The sequence below is a fragment of the Amphiura filiformis genome, chromosome 4 (genome assembly GCF_039555335.1).
Source record: "Amphiura filiformis chromosome 4, Afil_fr2py, whole genome shotgun sequence".
Classification (NCBI taxonomy): Eukaryota; Metazoa; Echinodermata; class Ophiuroidea; order Amphilepidida; family Amphiuridae; genus Amphiura; species Amphiura filiformis.
The window spans coordinates 20,881,513-20,903,046 of NC_092631.1; the positions used below are offsets into that span (position 1 = coordinate 20,881,513).

Below are 21,534 nucleotides of genomic sequence, written 5' to 3' on the forward strand. Positions count from 1 at the left end.
TAAATGTATGCCAGCCCTCTCCATTTTGATGTGCCAATAATCTCTTGCCCTCCTTCGGACCTTCGAGAAATTGCTCGCACCTTTTTTGGCACACCAAATCACGGTGCTTGCCCTCTTTTTTCCCACAGGGGAGGGGCAGATAATTATTGCACTGCCCCTAACCTGTTGTATAGATCTTCTGTTTTTCACCAGAAGCTACCAGACAGCAATCGTGAGAATGGGATGTAGCCTACCTTTGCTACATAAGAAACGAGGTCACTCCTGATCACATAATCACAAATATTGTGTGGGATTGGAATGCACATTTTCCCCGTATCTAATTCTCATATCAATATCATAGCAGCTAGTATACATTTGAGATCTTCCTTAAAAATCTCTTCCTTCCCTCCCCCATTAATAATGCACCATATAGTAACTCAATCATCATAATTTATTCAAAAAGAAATTTCCCTATTTCTTTTCTTTCGACCAGTGGCTGCCCAGGAAAACTGTTCACTTGTTTGTTTGGGGTGGCCCTTCTTTAATTCCTTGTTCTCTACCTTTAAAATTTGTTTCTCACTTCTCTTAGTCTTTTTATGGCCTGCTCGAGCATTTTGTTCAATCCTGGTCCCATCAGGACCCAAGTTTGTTTCCACACGGAGCGACCATTTGAACGAACAAACAAACTCCTGAAACCCCTCGACTGCACACATGTGATGTTGGGGTTTCTGTCATTGGTTTTCTGCTGGGTTTTCTGAAGTTGCAACAAATCTTATAAAAAAATCTAGGTGGTCTTCCGCCTCTTCTTTTTACGCCTATATGCCTGAAGTGTAAACCATTAATGATTTCCCACGAACAGCGTACGGATATATACTGTGTCTATTCTTCCAAACAAAAGAGTCATTGTTATTTTATTCTAAAAACAATGGACTCTTATATTTCCGATATACAAGGCAAGAACAATGAAATCTGCCATCAGCGAGCAAGATGTTATCACCATCATGTTACTCGTCGGTTTGGTACCTCTATGATAGGATTTTGTGTTTAACATCTTATCTTGAGGGTGTCTGAAAGAACTTGTGGTTTGGACTTTAATCTTATAAGGTTCTGAGAGACATGGCCTTTGAAAAATGACTTTTTTTTTTCCAGATTGATATTACGAAATTATCAACCAAAAATACAAGCCCAGAAAAATTAAAAAAAATTCGCCTATTAATTACGAAAATAACAAAACACCCGGTGAAGAGGGTAGGGCACGCATGGATGTGCGTTCATTTTTCTAATTTTGGAATTTATTATCTCGGGTTTTTTTAATTATTATTTTTGAAGTTTTTGCCGTAAAATCATGGAATTCTGAGAAATAGTTTTGAAAAAAATTTGTTTAGGTATGAAATAATTGATATTTGTACTTCAATTGTGTAAATGAACCACAATTTTATGCTGTGTACTTTTGAACACTCGCAAAGTTAAGTTTAAAAAAATTAAAATGTTAAAAAAAAACATATTCCGCATTCGTTTTTGAAATTGCCATAAAACTTTGGGGGCTATTCCCACTTGGTCCAATCCCATTTGGTCCAATCCCACTTAGTCCAATCCCATTTGGTCCAAATCCCACTTTGTCCAGACCCAGTTAGTCCAATCTCACTTAGTCCATGTCCCACTTGGGCCATGTCCCACTTAGTCCATGTCCCACTTAGCCATTTAGCATAAGAATCTTTAAAAAAAAAATTCCGCATTCGTATTTGAAGTAGCCATGAACTTTGAGGCGTAACATTTTTTTTAGCCTAAGGGGTCGGCAACTTGAGCCGCATACTCTAGACTTGTCGAAATATAATTAAAGTACCCCCCCCCCCCCACAAAAAACCATGCAAACAAAACAAAATGGTATTCTTTTGTGATTCACCCAAAGACCTTTAATATATTTCCGAAGTGGGGAATTTTAATTACAGTTTGTAAAGAGCAATTTTATTTAACATTTTAGAGCAATTGCAATTTTACTTGGCCTCCTAAATAATTAACAATTTCCCAATTAGCACTTTATCTCGAACCACCAGATCTGAGATCAGCTGGGCTGCAAAATACTATACTGCTTTTGTTGTTAACTTGTCATTCAATATTCATTTTACCCACCCTTTCAAGTTTGTTAACTAAAGTAACCTTTAATGATAAATCGTTAATTTCCTGTTTTTTAAACTTTCCCCTATTCCCCCATAATCCCCCAATATATTATTTCATCGCCAAATATGGGAATAAAATACGCACGAATGAATCTAAGATTATCACTTTTAAAATCCCAGGTAAGGCAATATACCTTGGAACAGTAACAACACAGCTCATCATAACATATCGCATCATACTCTATTTTTAAAACACAGATACCTTGCCTTTTATTTTTACTTCAACAAAATATTTTCAAAATGACTGTGCATGACCCGCGGTAAATATAAAATTCGCCGAAAACGGAAAAACAACCTTATTCAGTGCTTGACAGCTCCACAGCAGTGTCGCATGGTGTTAAACTTGAATAAATTATGTCTGTCTTATTATGCTAATTTATTTATGCAGCTTATGAATAACGTTTTGCCCATATATGGCGATGCAGTACAGCAGGTTGTTTAGGTGACCGGTCCACCCACAAGGGAGGGGCTAGCCCCTGGGTGAGAGACCTCGAATCGGATGTCAAACTTTTTTACCTCCTTTTTAAAACCAATCTTCAGGTGTATCAATCGCTGCATTTTTAGTTCAGACATACACCAAACCGGCTACAGGTGGCACCTCTCCGCCTCCTTGGTAAGTGCAACAAAACGCAGCTTTTTCTATACTTTTATCAATTTTGTTTGTTTGTTTGTTTGTTTGTTTACAGTTTCTTTATTTACTCGATAATTAAATAATGCATTTTAATATGCACCTGCCGAGTTTAAAGTTATGTATTATCTGATGCGCAAATGTTGCTTTAAAAGTACGAAGGCGCCAGATGAAATCGTTAAGTGATGAAAGGTTGCGTCGCTCATGCAGGAGTTAATTAAAAGCGCGTTTCTTGAATTCTTAAAAGTGCTATAGTTCCTGGTGCTATAGCTCATTTATTTTTGATCATGAAAGTTGAATGGCAAAGAAGCGTTTGTGTTTTGTAGAAATGAAGATATATTTAGTCAAATGATGTAAAACTAGCTGTATGCAATGGACCTTCTAAGTTCTGCTTTAAGATTGAAACTATAATTTTGATTTCGTGAACAATGCTAACATGTGCATAAATGCATGGTCTACTGGATGTGTTAAAAGTTTGTATAAAGTAACTCAAAAGATAACTTCCATAATTTGTTTTATCTGCCAGCTTATATTGTTTCAAATCAAAGAACGGTGCACGATGTTATACATAATGGCATGTATGGTTTAGTGAGAAGATGGGAGAAAATTGATTCCTATAAAACAATTTCAAATTAATAGTCACCCCTAATAGGTTAAGATTATCAATTAGCACTTGCAGTATAAATTTTATAAGCTTAATATGAAATGTCTGTTATTAAGAGGTAAACGTTTTAAGACACGATTTGAACAGTTTTGAACCGAATCGGGCAACAAAAGAAATTTTTGTGCCTAGTATTCAATTGATAAGTTTGAGGTTTACAATCCTAAGAAAACGCTCTTTAAACGTCACGGTGAAAAAGGGGGCGTGGCACTCTCACATGTTCCCAGTCTAGTCACATGTGTCGAATATCAGACGAAATTTTGCGCAGAATTCACTAACAAATTTTGTGCCTAGTATTAAATAGGCCGTATTGACAATCCTCAAAAGCGCTTTAAACATCACGATGAAAAGGGGGCGTGGCACTCTCACATGTTCCTCTCACATGTGTGTCGAATATCGGACGAAATTTTGCGCAGAATTCACTGAAAATCACGAAAAACGATAGCCTTCTCACTTTAATGAATGCAATACGTTTCAGATGTTTTGCAAAATTGAAAATAAGGGAAACAGGAATTTGAAATGTGCTCGATAAACTCCTGGGCTGTATTGGGCTATTCCAAAAAATAGGTGCACACCCCCTATAGAGGAGTAAATTTTCAATCAAAGAAATGTCCGGATTTCCAAGTCTGCTTTCTGAAAACGACTGGAATTCCAATTGCCATTGTTACTGGAAAAAGCTTGGAAATCCAATCAAATGAAGGAAAAATCACGGAAATGTTAAAAATGAGCTCTCAAATTGAGGATATCTGATTTTGAACTATTGTTCTGCCGGATTTTTTTGCCTTTGGGCACTTTAAAAGTCTGGATTTCCAACAGTCACGACTGGACAAAAAGTCCGGATATCCGAACTCCTCTACACTGCAAAAACAAGTGTTTATATTTAAACACCATATTGTGTTTATCAGAGCAACACTTAATAAACACATAATTCATGTTAATGGTCTAACACTAATGTTAATGGTTCTAACACTAATGTTCATAAATTAACACTTGGTGTTATATTACAAACATTATAGGGGGTGTGCATCTATTTTCTGGAATAGCCCATTGTGCTCGTGCAAATCTATGCAGATTTTCTTCTGATCTCCTGATCTATTGGTGTTTGGTATTTGTGATTTCACACAATCCATGGCATAATTGTGTGGGCTTTTATAAATTCATAATACAACAGGCATTATTTATTTGGTCGGCATATTTTTGCCTTTGGTGACGTGGAATGGGGTGGATACATGGTGTGATACAAACTGACATTGAACTTTTGTTGCCAACCTACCAACCCACCTTGAACATGGTTGGTGCTCACGTATCTGTAGACACAACTTTTAATATTATCACGTATACTTCAACTATGGACCACAATGGCCTCATCCCAATTGCATAGTCCAATAACGTCAATTAAACAATCATAGTGCAAAAAATTGACCTCACGTTGCAAAGTATGAGTTTTTGTACTTAAATTTTTAAAGGTCATTCAATAAATGTACAAATGTATTGGGGTTAAAGAACTGTGTACTATATAATAGATGCGTATGTTTTGGATCCTAGTGTTAAAAGTCCATGGAAGTAGAACTTTCTATTTCCATGTAAAGACGGATTATATAGCATTAAATTCTCAAAAGCATTGCTATTGAATATAGTTAGCTGAACTTTGACAACTTAAAAGGCAATAAGAACTTAAGTAAAAACCAAGAAAAATAAGGCCGAACTTAATCTTTTCATACATATTGGCCGTCGTACATTTTGTATATAGGGCAGACACAAAGTTAGTTCCGGTAAACGTGGAATTCTTAAAAATGTTAACCAAAAAATGCTCACAAAATTTAATTTAATTCGCACATTAAATTTAAAAACAATTGTTCTGAATTAGTAGGCCTATTATTTTTGCATTATTGTTTTGTTTCTCTTTTTCTGCATAAGGGAACAATAAAATAAGGACGTTTCTGTGCATTGGTATAAATTGTGGAATTTAATACACATACGTGACAAAACCATGAAAATTAAAATAGTCGTAAAATGGTCATATGCGACTCATCAAAGAAATGTTGATAAAAAATATATTTGCTAATATCAATAATTTTTAACCTTTCCCGGAACCTTTCGAACACACCGTGCCTGCTACGTGATACATTACACGCAGTGTTTGCATATGTTTAATTAGGCGGTCATTAAGATCTTAATTACGCTAATTAGCTGCCAATTAAATTATTGAGGTCAGAAAACAAATACGTTATGGCTACAGTATTTAGTATTCAAAGGGTTTGCATGTGTATCCATAACATGCTCATCTATCAGGGGCACAGTTCTTTAACCCCAATACATTTGTACATTCATTGAATGACCTTTGAAAATGTGCGTACTAAAACTCATACTCTGCAACTTGAGGTCAAATTTTGTACTATGATTGTTTAATTGAGGTTATTAAACTATGTCATTGGGATGAGGTTGTTGTGGTCCATAGTGAAACATGACCAGATAGCAACCATGTAAACCACATGTTTCAAACACGTCTTCATACAGGTCTTGATGTCATCTTGTAAAGCATAGAAATTTATAGAAATTAAAATGAGTCACACTGTCATTTTTTATGACCATAACCAGTCTTGTATTTTAACAGTAGACAAATATTGTCCAGTCATATATTATTTATTTTTCCAAGCATGACCATAACGGGGAAAGTCTTATATATTGTGATGTTCAAATGACTCATCCGTTCATCTTAGACGAGACAAATCAATCACTTGGGACGGGTAATCCCCATTGCGGTGGTGGTGGTTTTAAAGAATCACTAACGTGCATGCACATCTCATCAGAGCTGCAGAGATGACATTTGGTAAAAGCGTAGTATAGTACTTCGTATATTTCTACTTCATATAATTATAATTTTCAATCCACCATCATTGTTTTACTGTGGATAATTTAAGATAAGACAGTTGTGACAAAATTGTAAACTTGAGATACATTCACCAAATTCCTGTCGTATTGTTGTCATTCATCAACTTTTACAACGACAATTTGGTACCAGCGAGCAGCGCTTTCACTCTGACCATGCTGAAGAATATGGCACGCGAGACAAGACAAAAAACGGCGAGACTTAAAAAATGACGTCCAGTTTAAAAAATGACGCCGAGAATAAAAAAAATTAACGTCGAGAATAAAAAACAACGTCGAGAATGAAATGATAACGTCGAGAATGAAATAATAACGTCGAGTTTTAAAATACAACGTTGAGTTCAAAACGATGACGTTGAGATTGTAAAACCAACGCCGAGTTTGTAACGGGCCGAGTTTTTTCGCGTCCGGATTTTTTTCGCGCCCAGATTTTTTTCGCGTCCAGATTTTTTCGCGCCGAGAAGCGCCCTCTATAGTCTATCTGTATATATTATATCTCAATACTAGTAATTATTATAAACCATGCAATTTATTGATTATTTACTAATATTATTCATATTTGAAAGAAACAACAATGATAAAGATAGCACTTGAGCTGTGATTATTGGCAGTATATTGTTCATGTTTCATTGTAGGTAATTGCTATGCGTGTTTGTTTAAGTCCATGATAGTGATATTGTCTCCTTATCTATGGTTGAATCCAGCATGGTCTTGACTTGGTGGAGGTCAGTGCAGAACTGCCTAGCACATGAAAAAGCACATAGTATGGGGTGGGTTACCATGGTTATCAGGTCAAATTGCAAGGATAGGACAGGAAATGGGCAAGGTCAGTGATGTAATGTTAGGTATGGGTAGCAGGTAGGGTCAAAATGGGTTAACAAAGACACATTGGGTATGGAGGCAACAGCAACATAAGACAAAACATGAAATTTATACCTGTTACAATAATTTGAGTGATAATTCATGTTTGACCAATTGGGTGTACAGGGTGTCCCAGAAAAATAAAAACTGGACCTAAGTTGAGAAATAGGCATCAGAATCCAAATATTTAAAAAACAGCGTATAGCCCATATAATACGATGATTTTACTTGAATCGGTTGAATGATTGCGATTACATAACGCATGAATCAATCACTTCATTTCAAGTTTGAAAGAAAGTTCATTCAGAATCAGAATCAGCATTTTATAGACAATCACCCAAACAAACCAGGTATAAGTCAAACTAGACATTAAATGAAAATACAGGATCGAACATAGAGAATACAACATATTATTATGAACATGAGAAATTAACTATCATTATTTAACATGTTTAAAGAACGTTTTTTAAGCAGAATGAATGAAATTAGCAAGATCAGTGATGGCATCATTCTCATTATCGCTCATAATGAATATAAACTTATTATTATCATTAAGGTTGCCAACATCAAAAATTCAAACAAAGTATATGCCAATGGGCTTTATATTTTGGTAAAATTCTTTTCGTTCTTTAAATAATCTGTTAATAAGTTTAATCTGTTCAATAAGTTTGTTGCCAAATCAAAGTTTTCCCGGACAAAATGTTACTTTAAATATTGTCCTGAATAATGAATGCAAAAGTTTTAAACAAAACATTGCACAGTATCAACAATTACACTGTAAATTGGCTAGAACACGTCCCCCTAAAATCATAATTTAGAAGAAACAAAGTAATAATTCCCATGTGCATCTTCCTTTTTAGCACCTTTTTTGGGCCCAAATGGGTAAAATTACACAATTGTACGCGCTTCGTGCGCGATGACCCATCAAATAGCAAAACACACGTTCATCTAGAGCTAAAATAGTCCAAAATTGAAATATTTTCGTGCGCACAAAAAGTCACACCAGCGAAACCGGAATGCTCGTCCCCTTACTAGCGCCCCTCCCCCCTAGATGTTAATGCTTCCACCGCGACTGCTTAAAGCAGGATTAACATAACACCGTTGGATTATAAGAGGACTAAATTTAATGAGATACACATTCTTTACAAGGAAGGGATGAGCAGTATGAAAAAGCGGGGGGGGGGGGGCACTTCAATATGAAATGGACATAGGTGTAGGGCTGACACTTTCACAGTAAGGGGTATTTGGTGAGAGCAAAATATAAAAAAATATGGGGTCATTGGGTGAGAGCATACATATTGGCATTTGGTGAGATCAAAATGCACAAAATATGGGGTCATTGGGTGACAGACGGACCGTTTGGATCTAAATTAGTTGGGGCATTGGGTAAGAATGACCTTTTTTAAAATAGGGTCTTCGGACGAGACCCTCGAAAATTGAATTTCTAGTTCTAAATGGCTTCAAATGGCTTTGTTATTTCAAAATAAGTAACAAAATCAGTGATAGATGACTCGTTGCTGTTCAAATGGATATACATGTATAATGGTCTTTGGGTGACAGATCAAAAGGAAAATATAAGGAGTATTTGGGGTGACAGAGCATGTGATAATAAAAAAAATATGGGGTCTTTGGGTGACTGCGGTGCTGAAAAAAGGGAGTCTTAATGGCCCTACATACGCGTCACTTCCCCGCGGAAATTGCATTGATGCGGGCATTATCATGATTATGTAGGCCATAATCGCTCATTTCTTCACAAACAGTGAACCGAATCAAATATAATTTGCGTACATAATAATATTATAATAATATGATGCACAATACAATGAGCTAAACGCCGCTTTTTACATTTTTCCGATGCCTATTTCTTGACTTAGGCCTATGTCCAAATTCATTCACCAGGGTATTTCTGGTACACCTTGTATATCATGTTATGCTGGTTATTTAAATTTCACACGACATAAGAGTCATTCCATTGAACTGACTATGGCGAGTATACAGCTAGAAAGGTCGTAACTTAATTACACAAATGCTCTTCTACCATATTCTTCCTAGTCTTTCCACGGAATTAACCTCGGAATCAATGTCTGTCCTCTGAATCTCACTCATAAGATTTGCCACACTCACCATATTCTTTTATTTCCGCCATTGCAGATATTGAAAATGACTAGCTATTTGGACCATGTCAACATGGCCAATCAGAAACTAAAGAGGGCGCTTCTCGACGCGAAAAAATCTGGACGCGAAAAAAATCTGGACGCGAAGAAACTCGGCGTTACAAACTCGGCGTTGGTTTTACAATCTCAACGTCATCGTTTTGAACTCAACGTCGTATTTTAAAACTCGACGTTATCATTTCATTCTCGACGTCATTTTTTCATTCTCGGCGTCATTTTTAAACTGGACGTCATTTTTAAGTCTCACCGTTTTTGTCCGGTGTGGCGTGCCATAGAATAACTGTACATTATCATGATTAAGCCTCAAAGGGTGCGGCACAAGGGCGTGGCACATCAGTAAGAGCAGATATGATTTGGATTCAAGCACTGACTTTGTGCGAAAAAAACCCGTGGCAACCATTCATAATAAAAAACAAACAGAGTTACTTCATAATCCGTATTAAACTAATGTTTATAGAAATGTAATATAACGGTATAACGGTTTTTGTATTATGTGTAATCACTGTACCATTGAATATTGACGGTTAACCCATTTTTTCAAGCAAGTCACACACTTCATAAAAGAACAAAGGACAATTTTGTTTACAGTTTATAATTTAACTCGCGAGCGCCGCACCTGCTTACACGCGACAAGCTTACAGGAAATTTATCTGTACCCCAATATTAAGATAACAATTATATTTAATATTCTGTAATTTTTGACGTCCTGAAATGGTGTTTGGTTGGCTAATTATTCAAGTTCTCGTTTTCATTGTCTTGTCTTTGTTAAATGAGTCTTATCTTTAATTGTGAATTTAATGCTCTTTGTCTTACGGGAAAATCTACATGATCTTTAAAGGCGTAATATAAGCCTATCGATTTCGGTCAACTTTTAATTTTGTTATTATTTGGAAAAAATATTAAATTATTAACGACTGTCCGGTAGATTTCCTGTCATTTTAGGTCGAAATAGTGAGGTTAAATGAAGAAAACACATTTACTTAGTCTAGTGGAGCTGTGAAGCTCTTATAACATGCTTATAATTAATGTCTTAATTACGACATTAATTCAAACTCTTTTGGCTTACAAACACAAAACATTTGGCCGATTCTAATTTTGTAAACTGGTACATGTGTAAAAACATTACTAATGTACCAATACATGTAATTTAAATCAGGATTGAAATTTTGTTACCAAATTCTTTAAAAAATATCGTACACATAATATTATGTGATTCGCCCAGCACATACCATGTTTCAAATAATTATTTCTTAAAACAATGAAACGTGTGGCAAGTAATATGACCATGATGACAATTAACATGATTTAAAAAAATGAATGACCACACAAAACGTGTTATACTTTCGTGCTTACGGATATACAAAAGGCCGTAGTTCGAATCCCTTTTGTCTGTTCACACGTATATAGCTATGTATACACAACATTTAAACGTTTTATAATTGTCTCTCTTTCAGATCTAAACAACAAACACAAAACACATCAATATGGAAGACGAAACAAGTGCTTTGGTTATCGACAATGGCTCCGGTATGTGCAAGGCTGGTTTTGCTGGAGATGATGCCCCAAGAGCCGTCTTCCCTTCAATTGTCGGCAGGCCTCGCCATCAGGTAAAATAATGCACATTTCCTAACACTGGTATCTGTAAGCCTAGATTTATTCAAATTGAAAAAACAAAACAAAATTAATTCATTACTTGTTAACGTGGATGTCTAACCACAAATTAAACGATTACAATATTGTAAGATGAAATTTGCTTGTGTGAATACTACCAGCAAACACACAACGTTTTACAGAAAAGGTTTAAATATCTGGTTATATAAAAACGTTTTAATAACATTCATAAAACATTTTTGAAAACGTGATGCAAAACATTTTAACACTGAGAATGTTATTTAACTGTTGACAAAATATTTTCCAAAAATGTTTACCCAAAATATTTTACAATAAGGTTTTAAAAAACGTATTCATGGTCTTTATATAACCCAACATTTAAATGTCAATGTTATTAAAACAATTTGAACAAACGTTTTAAGAACATTTTTGCGTTTGCTGGGTAAGTCTTAAAATGTGTCTACATTACATTATGACAATTGACATATTACTACATGTACTATGAGACACACGCTTGAAAGTGACAATGCGAATCATGGTTGTGAATATCTGTACATTTCGCAGCTAATGCTGCTTTAGTTTTGACTGAGTTAATGTCTCTTGATTTATAATGCATTCAGATGTGGCATCATCTAATGGTTGATATACATTAAGCTGCCATCATTAATTATGTAAATGTGTCCTCAAGTTGAACTACCGTCTCTTCACTCATCTATATATCTATATATATATATGCGCGTTTTTATATACCGTGTAATACAGGCTTAATTTTCATATATATACTGTAGCTTTCATCAACAGTGCACAATGTCTATAACTGTTTTCTTAATGGTACAAATTCTATTTTATTCCCATAATCCAGGGTGTGATGGTTGGTATGGGTCAGAAGGATAGCTACGTAGGAGATGAAGCCCAGAGCAAGAGAGGTATCCTCACCCTGAAATACCCCATTGAACATGGTATCGTCACTAACTGGGACGATATGGAGAAGATCTGGCATCACACTTTCTACAATGAGCTCCGTGTAGCACCAGAAGAACATCCCGTGTTGTTGACAGAGGCCCCTCTCAACCCCAAAGCAAACAGAGAAAAGATGACACAGGTAATGATGATCTGCAAGAAATAACCTATTTTTAAGAAAGAAACAGTTTAAGGAACGCCCGGTCCAAGCCGGTTTTTGCCCCTTTTGTCACTAAATTTAGTGAAAACATTTAAAACTGATAAAGTGCGAACTAAAAAGTACGCAAAAGAAGGTGATTGCACCATATCTATTATTTATGTCCAAAAAGGAATATTTCATTTTGAAAGTAATGCCGAAAGATCGTTAACAACATGATATAATGTAGTTACAATGATTCGTTCAGTTTATGTGGAGAGAAAAGAAAGAAATTATTATAGGATTGAGGAAAAGGAGCAAGAAACAGAAAGGACACTCCCAACAAATCAATTATCAATAGTTTGCTCTTAGCCCTTCATGTGGTCCAGAAATAAGAAATGTGAAATTCTTATTCTGTACCCCGATATTCTGAGTGTTAAACGTTTTCCCCCAAGTTAAATTAAGTTGGTGCAAAAGTTCAACGTTAGTTACATTTTGAATTTAACTGACATTACATAGTTACTCAACAATTTTACACATTTTATTCATGCTATTGCTGTGTGATATTGACATTCCCTATAACTTTTTCTTTTTAGATCATGTTTGAAACCTTCAACACCCCTGCTATGTACGTCGCCATCCAAGCCGTATTGTCCCTGTACGCCTCTGGTCGTACCACCGGTATCGTCTTTGACTCTGGTGATGGTGTCTCCCACACAGTCCCCATCTACGAGGGATACGCCCTTCCCCATGCTATCCTGCGTCTGGATCTTGCTGGACGTGATCTTACAGATTATCTCATGAAGATCCTCACAGAGAGAGGCTACTCATTCACAACAACAGGTAAATAGTTGTCCTTGTTTGCCGTATTTTATTCATAATTGTGCTTCTAATATCCTGAAATGTTTCTCTCACTCTTGATGCATGGTTACTGTTTATCTTTGCATAACGTTTCTAATTGTGCGTATTTCTTTTTACCGTTTTCTTGCAGCCGAGAGAGAAATTGTCCGTGACATCAAGGAGAAGTTGTGCTATGTTGCATTGGACTTTGAGCAGGAGATGCAAACGGCTGCATCCAGCTCATCTCTTGAAAAGAGCTATGAGCTTCCTGATGGACAAGTTATTACCATTGGTAACGAGCGATTTAGGTGCGCTGAAGCTATGCTCCAGCCTGCCTTCATCGGTATGGAATCAGCTGGTATCCACGAAACCACGTACAATAGTATCATGAAATGTGATGTTGATATCAGGAAGGACTTGTATGCAAATACCGTACTATCAGGAGGTTCCACTATGTTCCCTGGCATTGCTGACAGAATGCAAAAAGAAGTCACAGCTTTGGCCCCACCAACAATGAAGATCAAGATCATTGCCCCACCAGAGCGTAAATACTCTGTATGGATCGGTGGCTCAATTCTTGCATCACTCTCTACATTCCAACAGATGTGGATCAGTAAACAGGAATACGACGAATCTGGCCCCAGCATCGTCCATCGCAAGTGCTTCTAAGAAATTAGCTAACACAAAATAACTGAATTCTAGTTTTGAACATTCAAAAACACAAAATCTATTATGCAAGTAGCCGAACTGCTTCTTTTTAAAGGCCCTTTCAGTGATTTCACAGGAATATTTAAAAAAATGGAAATTTGTCAGAGTTGCTTAGAAATAAAGAATAAGTCTACAGAATTTCATTAAACCACTTTTCCCTGAATACATCGACAAATTAGTCAAAAACAGAAGTTTTAGAAAGGTTTTCTACTTCAACTCAGATCGACTCGAGTAATTCGAGATTTTCGTACAGTGCGCCACCAATCGACTTGAAAAACTTCCTAGTCCAGTGTTTCTAACACGGGGGAAGTAGAGTCTAAATTGATTTAAAACAGAGTAACAGACGCTTAATTTTTGTAGTAGAAAACAAAATAAGCAATTAAACGTCACCGAGGCAAACTAACGGTCAATTCAAATATGAAAAACAGTTAAAATGGTGTATTTTGTTTAAAATAGTAGCTACTGATGTAATAAGTAGTAGAAACAATACGCAACGCGTGTTGGTATGGTGGAGAGTGAGCTTCTTTCGATCTCGTCGGACTTTTTGTACTGTCAGTATCAAAAGTCCAGATTCATGTAAATGCTTTATTTTGTTTAAAATACACGGCTTTCGACCGAACCACTAGCAGGCTATGTTAGCACATCTATGCCAATTACAAAGGTACCAAAATCTGAATTTTGATGATTTTTACGATCGTCCGGATGAGCAAATCACTGAATGGGCCTTTAACCCAACAAAGTTCGGGACGACAAAATTATGCAATGAAATATATTTTCACTAAATTGTAATTGTGCTCTTCCAGTTGAAATTCATATAGCCCCTGCGAAAGACATGATCTGAATCGCCCACACAGGGGGTGTAGATTTCAAACGAAGTCACCCATTCATGTAACTCCCTTTGAAATTCACACTTGTGGAAGATTAAGGTCGTGTCTTCCATAAGGGGTGTATGGACTTCAATGGAGTAACTTATTGCCAGAATATTTTTTGGTAAAATACAGTAACTAAATTATGACTAAATCAATTTTTAGGATATCGTCAAAATCAACCAAAACAGTATTTTTTACTTTAATTTTACTAATATTTTGAATGTCAATGCCATATGTTGCCTTATCTCGTCTACTCACCGAGACTCTGGACTACTGATCATTCACTGATGACATATTCGAACATTTAATAATTGAAATGCTTTGTGTAGGGCTTATAATTACACCAATTTATAAGTATTCTTAATTTTATAAAATAATATTATTACCATAATAACTAAAAATGTGACAAATGCACATGTAGAAAGTGTTCATTTTTAACGTTTTCTTAGTTAAAATATACCAGCAATGTGTTTATTCACCATATAACAATTTTAGTTTAATGCTCAATATAATCATTTTTATTTATACTTTTATTTATTTTATTTTAAGCTTGAATTTATACACATAATAGTTCAACATTAATAGAGATGTACACTGCAAAAACAGTGTATACAAATTAAACGCGTTAAGTTCCTAAACACCATGCGTTTAGTTTATAAACACTTTAAAACATGTTTATAACGCTTTTACCTAATGAAGGCCAAAAAGTGTTTAGAAATTATGAATTCCTTGAAGAGGAAGCCCCGCCAGAGCAGTTCGTCTGGGGTGAACCAAACCTGCCTGGTTATCAAATTAATAAGTAACAAGGTTATCTTTGAAGTTGACTTAAAGTGCTAATTGATGCAATAACATTAAAACATTAATTAGCATCTGTCAAATTCAGAGATAAACTTGTCACTGATTAATTTGATAACCAGGCAGGTTTGGTTCACCCCAGAAGAACTGCTCTGCCGGGGCTTCCTCTTTAACACTGTTTTTGCAATGTACAGTATTGTTATTTTTATAGACAGATGAGACTTGAAACGTAGGAGTTTTTAAGTTATGATTCCATAGATGTTATTTTTATGTATGTGATTTATTATGATGGTATGTGAGATGTTTTATGTAATAAAAGGTGCTATCTGAAATCCCCTGTTATGTGTAATGTATTTGTGCGTGTTTACGAGCTTTAACGTAATACCGTAAAAACTCGATAGTTAGCATATGTGCTTACTATCGAGCGCTTTTGAAAACATGAAATTGTTCCAAAGTCCGGCGCTTTATACAAACTGAGCTAATGGGGTTCACATTTGCAGGTTTACTTGTTCGTATGTAACTATAGTGTATCGATGATTTGCTCAAAACCCTTTACACTTTTGTGGATGGGACACTTCATGTTTGCATGTTTTAAAAGCGCTCGATAGTAAGCACATATGCTAACTATCGAGTTTTTACGGTATTCGATATAAACAGTAAGCAAAATAAAATTGCTTTCCACTCTGCAAGCAGACCTGAAATTAATCCTTACCGCATATAATTGAAGACCGAATTTAAAAAAAACCTAGTTTGCGTATATATGGCGTCCTGTCAGACCAAAAATGGTGTACTCCGCAGGTCAGCAACCAATCACGCCAAGCCTTTGCCCTCATGACGTCAGATGCAAACTAGTCTTTTTAATCACGTCCAAGCTCACATTGGGCGCCCATTCCTTTTTTAAAGGAATTTTTTTATAAATTCGGTCTTCAATTATAGCATTTTGCACCTCAAAATTTACCTATTGTACCCACTTTAAAAATTGGGTGCAAAATTGTGATACTGATTTTTTGACCTATTTTGCTAGTATGTTGCCACCTCATACCCAAATGACGAATAAACAGGTTTACAATAACATAATCCATGGGAAAAGTCGCCAAATTTACTTTATAAAATTTTTCATGTTGACCAATTCAATTTTTAGACGCCGTATAGTCATAAAATCAGAAATCTTATTTTAATGCCCAGCATCAAACATGACAAAATGCAACAAAAATGGCATAGATTCAAGCATTTTGATATGGCAATCATAAGGCAATGGATTGACTTAAGTTAAAGGCCCATTCAGTGATCCGAACGATGGTAAAAAATCATCAAATTCAGATATATTGGTACCTCATTGTTATAGATGTGCTAACATAGCCGGTTAGTGGTTCAGCCGAAAGCTGTGTATTTAAAACAAAGTGACATTTACATACATGAATCTATACTTTACATAGGCCTACTGACAGTAGGAAAATTAGCTACAATTGCGGCTTACTTCGTCAATTCTGCCGTTTTCATTTTCCGCCAATTTTTTTCATTTCAAAAATACGAAATGACAATTTGAATGACTTATATCCTTCACTTTTAAAGCAATTTATAAACATTATTTTTACATTTTCGCTGAGATCACTGAATGGGACTTTATGAGGAGCGGGGTGCAATTTTACACACGAGAAAGAAAATCGGCTGCATTGGGGTACTTGAGATAAGGGCTATCAAAGTGCATTCGTTGGTCAAAAATTGGCAATTGTACTAATGTTATAGATCACTCCAAATTCAAGTTTCTCTGGTATATACAGATTGAGAAAATTATTATTACCTATCTGTGGCGAACGTACCATCCTGGAGTTATTTATTATAAGCAGAAAAGTTGGAAGTCCCTTAGGATTCCTGAGGGTGAAAAACGTAAAAAATGCCCCAATTTCCACCAAAAGGTTCTTTAATTTTGGAGAACCCTTAAAAGTTCTCTAAAGAACCGAAAACGGTTCTGTATCACATTTTGGGGGCCATTTTCGATGGTTTTGGAACCATTGGGGTTCTTTAGAGAACCTCTAAGGGTTCTCCTGAGAGGACAACTTTAGAACCTTTATTTCTTAGGGACCGTTCACAAACACTTGTTAGGGTGGGCCTGATGCAAAACGAGGGCCCTTAATTATATGCTTTTCTATGGGATTGACCCATAATTTTCATGTCAAAAAAGGGGGGTTGGGCTGAAATCTTTAAGATCTGTAAAGGCGGCCCCGAAAAATTTTTGCGTTATTTTTTTTTGCATCAGCACCCCCCTATCAAGTGTTTGCGAACGGTAGACAATGGTATAGGCCAAATAGAGTGTAACATTTTACGAATAATGTCGCAAACGTTTTGTGTTTGCTCGGTTTACGGTATATAATATGGGTCGAAGTTTTAGACAGAGTATATGGGTTATCAGATATAGATCCGGTTGCACACCTGAAGTTCACCGAAATGTACGATTTTCTGGTATGATTGTATCTATACAAAAACATTCAAAATTGTCATTTAGTATTATGTCATATAACCCTATACCATGTATACCATAAGTTTACAAAAGAAAAGACAATTTCCTGGATTTGATCAACGCTATAGACGAATCCAAATCCACGCATTCCTACACCTGACAAGCAGCCTTTATTAGTTGGGTAGCCGTGGGCTACAATGCACCCAAAATGTGAAATGATTCGGCCTTGGCGGAAATTTTAAACTGCATTCCATCACCCGTTTTACACCTTCCGCGAAAACACAGGTAGACAAAAGAATGATTCAAGTTTACAACACAATAGGCCCTATAGTTCCCTTCGGCAAAACACACAGCTTGGTCTATTCGCTGTTGAAGTGACATAATAATCGGATTAACTACACCATATCAAACGCTACAAATGGATGTACTTGCGAACAAAAGGACTATGTGAATAGATGCGACGGGATTACCTGCGGAATTATCTCTATTGTATTCTAACCCTCCTCGTCCTTGCATCTTCTCTAGGTGTTAGGCGGCTTTTATTTGCACAATGGGGCGCTCAAAACACCAGGTTGGTGCTAGCGGCTACCCAAAGATGGCCGACCAAATCCTGACCATGACTTGGCTCGTTGGATTCGTCTATAAGCTGCTATAGCCTATCAAAATTCTTCAAAATCTTCACCCATTTGAACATGTTGAACAAAGTAACTCTAAGGATCATTTTGGTTGCTTGAAAATTGCTTTTATGTTTTTATCTGTTTGTTTTAAATAAACCCAAATGATGCTAGGACTTGGTAAAGTTGGATATAGGTCAGGGACTCAAGCCGGCAAATATGTTTACCCAGATGAGCTAAAATATTTAGGCCTACCCAACTAAAGTGGCGCCCAACAAAGGGGTTGCTCATAATGCACCCAGGGTTGGGTCAAGTTTTCACAGTTTTTGATTTCAAAGACCCAAAAAAATGAATATTGATCCGGGTCTCATCAGTCAGGAGTGTCGCCCGGGTGGAGAAAATATTTTCATTATATATTTTACCGCTTTCACTTGGCACTACTTGGGAATCATACTTCTTGGCATTCCGAGATTAAAATTTTAGACCCAATAGTCATAATAGTTAACACGTTAGATCGATAATAAGACAAATTGTGTTAATTTGACTTTTTGGTATATCGATGGATCCAAATTTCTTGAAAAATTGGTATACTGGGTCCACTTTCAAATTCTCAGCGGCATACCCCTACCCAACCCAAACTTGAGCACCCCCTCCCCCGATCACTTCATTGCAACCCCATCCCCACATCGAGAATCGCAACCCCTCTCCACATCGAAATTCCATTTAACCGCGTGATCAAAAAGTGTCACCTCTGTATAATCGCTCAAAAAAGGATCTTGTTTCTTGGTTGACTCATTAGTGCCTCATCTGAAAACTGATTTCCTGGCTGCGATGGTAATTCTTAGTCCTTCAAGAATGACTCTCGGCTTGAGAAGTTTAAAACTATATACTAGCATAGTATTGAGCATGTTGAGGTTCCTTGTGTGTGAAAGGTGAGCCAAAATCCACTCTCTAAATAGTCTTTCAAGTACACTTAATCATGGTTTTCATGGAAGAAAGGCCCAACTCCATGGAGTTGGGACCTTCTTCCACAAATATTGGGTTAAAGAGGAATTTTGTTCTTCCATGAAATCTGCTTTTCACTACAATAAACTTTCTTGCTAACATCCCAGCAAACGCAAAAACGTTTTTAAAACGTTTTAAATAAGTTATATTTTGGGTTTTGGTTTAGGTAAAAACCTTTTAATAACATTAAAATGTCGGGTTATATAAAGGTCATGAAATCGTTTTAAAACGTTTTGTATGAAAACACACTACAACAATATTTTTAAAATGTTTTCGAAATGTCATTGTAAACTATTTTTGCAAACATTTTGGCCAAATATTTTGTCGACACTTGAATAACATTATGTTAAAATATTTGCACTCAGCAAACACAGAAATGTTCTTAAAATGTTGTTTACAAAACGTTTTAATAACATTTAAATGTCGGGTTATATAAAGGTCGTGAAAACATTTTAAAAAGGTTATTGTAAATATTTTGGGCAAATATTTTTTCAACCCAAAATAACATTCTGTTTAGAATGATTTGTACCAAGTTTTCAAAAATGTTTTTAGAATGTTATTAAAACGTTTTTATACCCTTTATATATCCCGACATTTAAATGTTTTATGTAAAACATTTGTGTTTGCTGTGCAGTAAATTACCAACAAATGTTATTTAATGTTATGAAAACGTTTTATACCATTAATGTACCCTTTATATAACCCGACATTTAAACGTTTTCTGACAACCTTTTATAACCTTTTGCGAATGACGTCGAAAACGTTTTGTGTTTGCTGGGATATTACATGCTTCTACATGTGCAATCAATGGATAATTACCAAATTTCTGTAGCTATTTTTAACACATCTGCTTACGGAACTGGCACTTGTAGCATATTAGCACGAGCTCAAAATTTAAAGGGTCCTATTCCTCTAATACCTATGGTCCAATTGATTATTTCCGGAATCCGGACCCTTAATTAAGGCCCTGCAAAACAAATTACATGTATCTCGTATCTCTTTGTAGAATATTTTGACTAGTATCATAATTTATACCTCTGTGCAACCAGAGAAGAAGAGTAGGGGGGACTGGGAGAGCGACCATTCAAATAGTCCGTCAAAAATCGATTATTCACCTCTTTTGATGTGCCAAAAAACTTTGCACCCTGCGTCATGCCTACAGATCTTTGCCCGCCCGTATTATCATGATTATTATGCTCGATTTTGGATAACCAAACTTCAAAACCTGCAAATTTAATGTCCAAGGTGATTCGAGCGCACCATGCAGAAAATGTCCTACCCTTGAACTTTTGTAGGGCATGATTACCAATTTTCTTTTTTGCCACTCCTCTTTTCTTCTTAATTATCGGGCCACCCCTTAAGAATCGGGTGTTCCCCGCAGAACTTCAACTTGTGTTGAGAAGGTACGCACCATTCAATTTCCAGGGGGCATGTACGTTTCAGGCATGCATGAGAATAGCTTTTTTTAAAAAAATATTCTGAAAAGGGGCATGAAATCGGCCTTAAAAAGGCCCAAAACAGGATGAAAAAAAAAATGGAAATACGTATATTTGCACAACAAAACTGACTGAATTCAGGCAAAATCCTGAAGATTCTCATGCCTGCGATAAAGCTTAAATTGGACAAACAAATCCGCAGACCCTAACTTCCATATTCTCCGGGCCTGGAAATCTAAATGGCCCATCCCTAAACACTTTTCCCAATCCATGTGTTCTTTGAAAACCAACATATTAATTCGAACGACAAACTTGCTTTTAATTGCAGGTAACAAATTAACTGCCATATTCCGATCAATATGTGGATTTTCAAAAGGATCTATTTACATAAATATTAAATTCTCGCTATTCGCAATAAGGGCGCCGCCAGCGATGTAATCGTGATGTATCATGGGAAAAGATCGACATCTAAGTCCGCGCAATACGAATATTACCATGCTATTACATAGGAACACGTGACAATATTTTTTAGTTTGTCAATATAACGGTATTACACGCAAATCGATAGAGAAAAAATTAATTGTGCACATTTCAAATCACATTATTAAGTATTATTGAGTATCGATTCGCGTGTAACACCTTTATTTTGACAAACTAAAAAATATTGTCACGTCTTCCTATGTAATAGCATGGTAATATTCGTATTGCGCGGACTTGGATGTCGACCTTTTCC

At 36.0% G+C, this 21,534-nt stretch overlaps 1 protein-coding gene across 1 annotated transcript; it reads left to right on the forward strand.

The window, feature by feature from the left end:
- Nucleotides 1-2,614: 2,614 nt before the first annotated feature.
- On the forward strand, nucleotides 2,615-13,635 carry LOC140150678 (actin, cytoplasmic-like). Its single transcript, XM_072172754.1, has 5 exons — nucleotides 2,615-2,769; nucleotides 10,824-10,976; nucleotides 11,843-12,082; nucleotides 12,673-12,919; nucleotides 13,068-13,635. The coding sequence occupies exons 2-5, from the start codon at nucleotides 10,854-10,856 to the stop codon at nucleotides 13,583-13,585; spliced, it is 1,128 nt and encodes a 375-aa protein (XP_072028855.1). The 5' UTR covers nucleotides 2,615-2,769; nucleotides 10,824-10,853; the 3' UTR covers nucleotides 13,586-13,635.
- The last annotated feature ends 7,899 nt before the right edge of the window (nucleotides 13,636-21,534 follow it).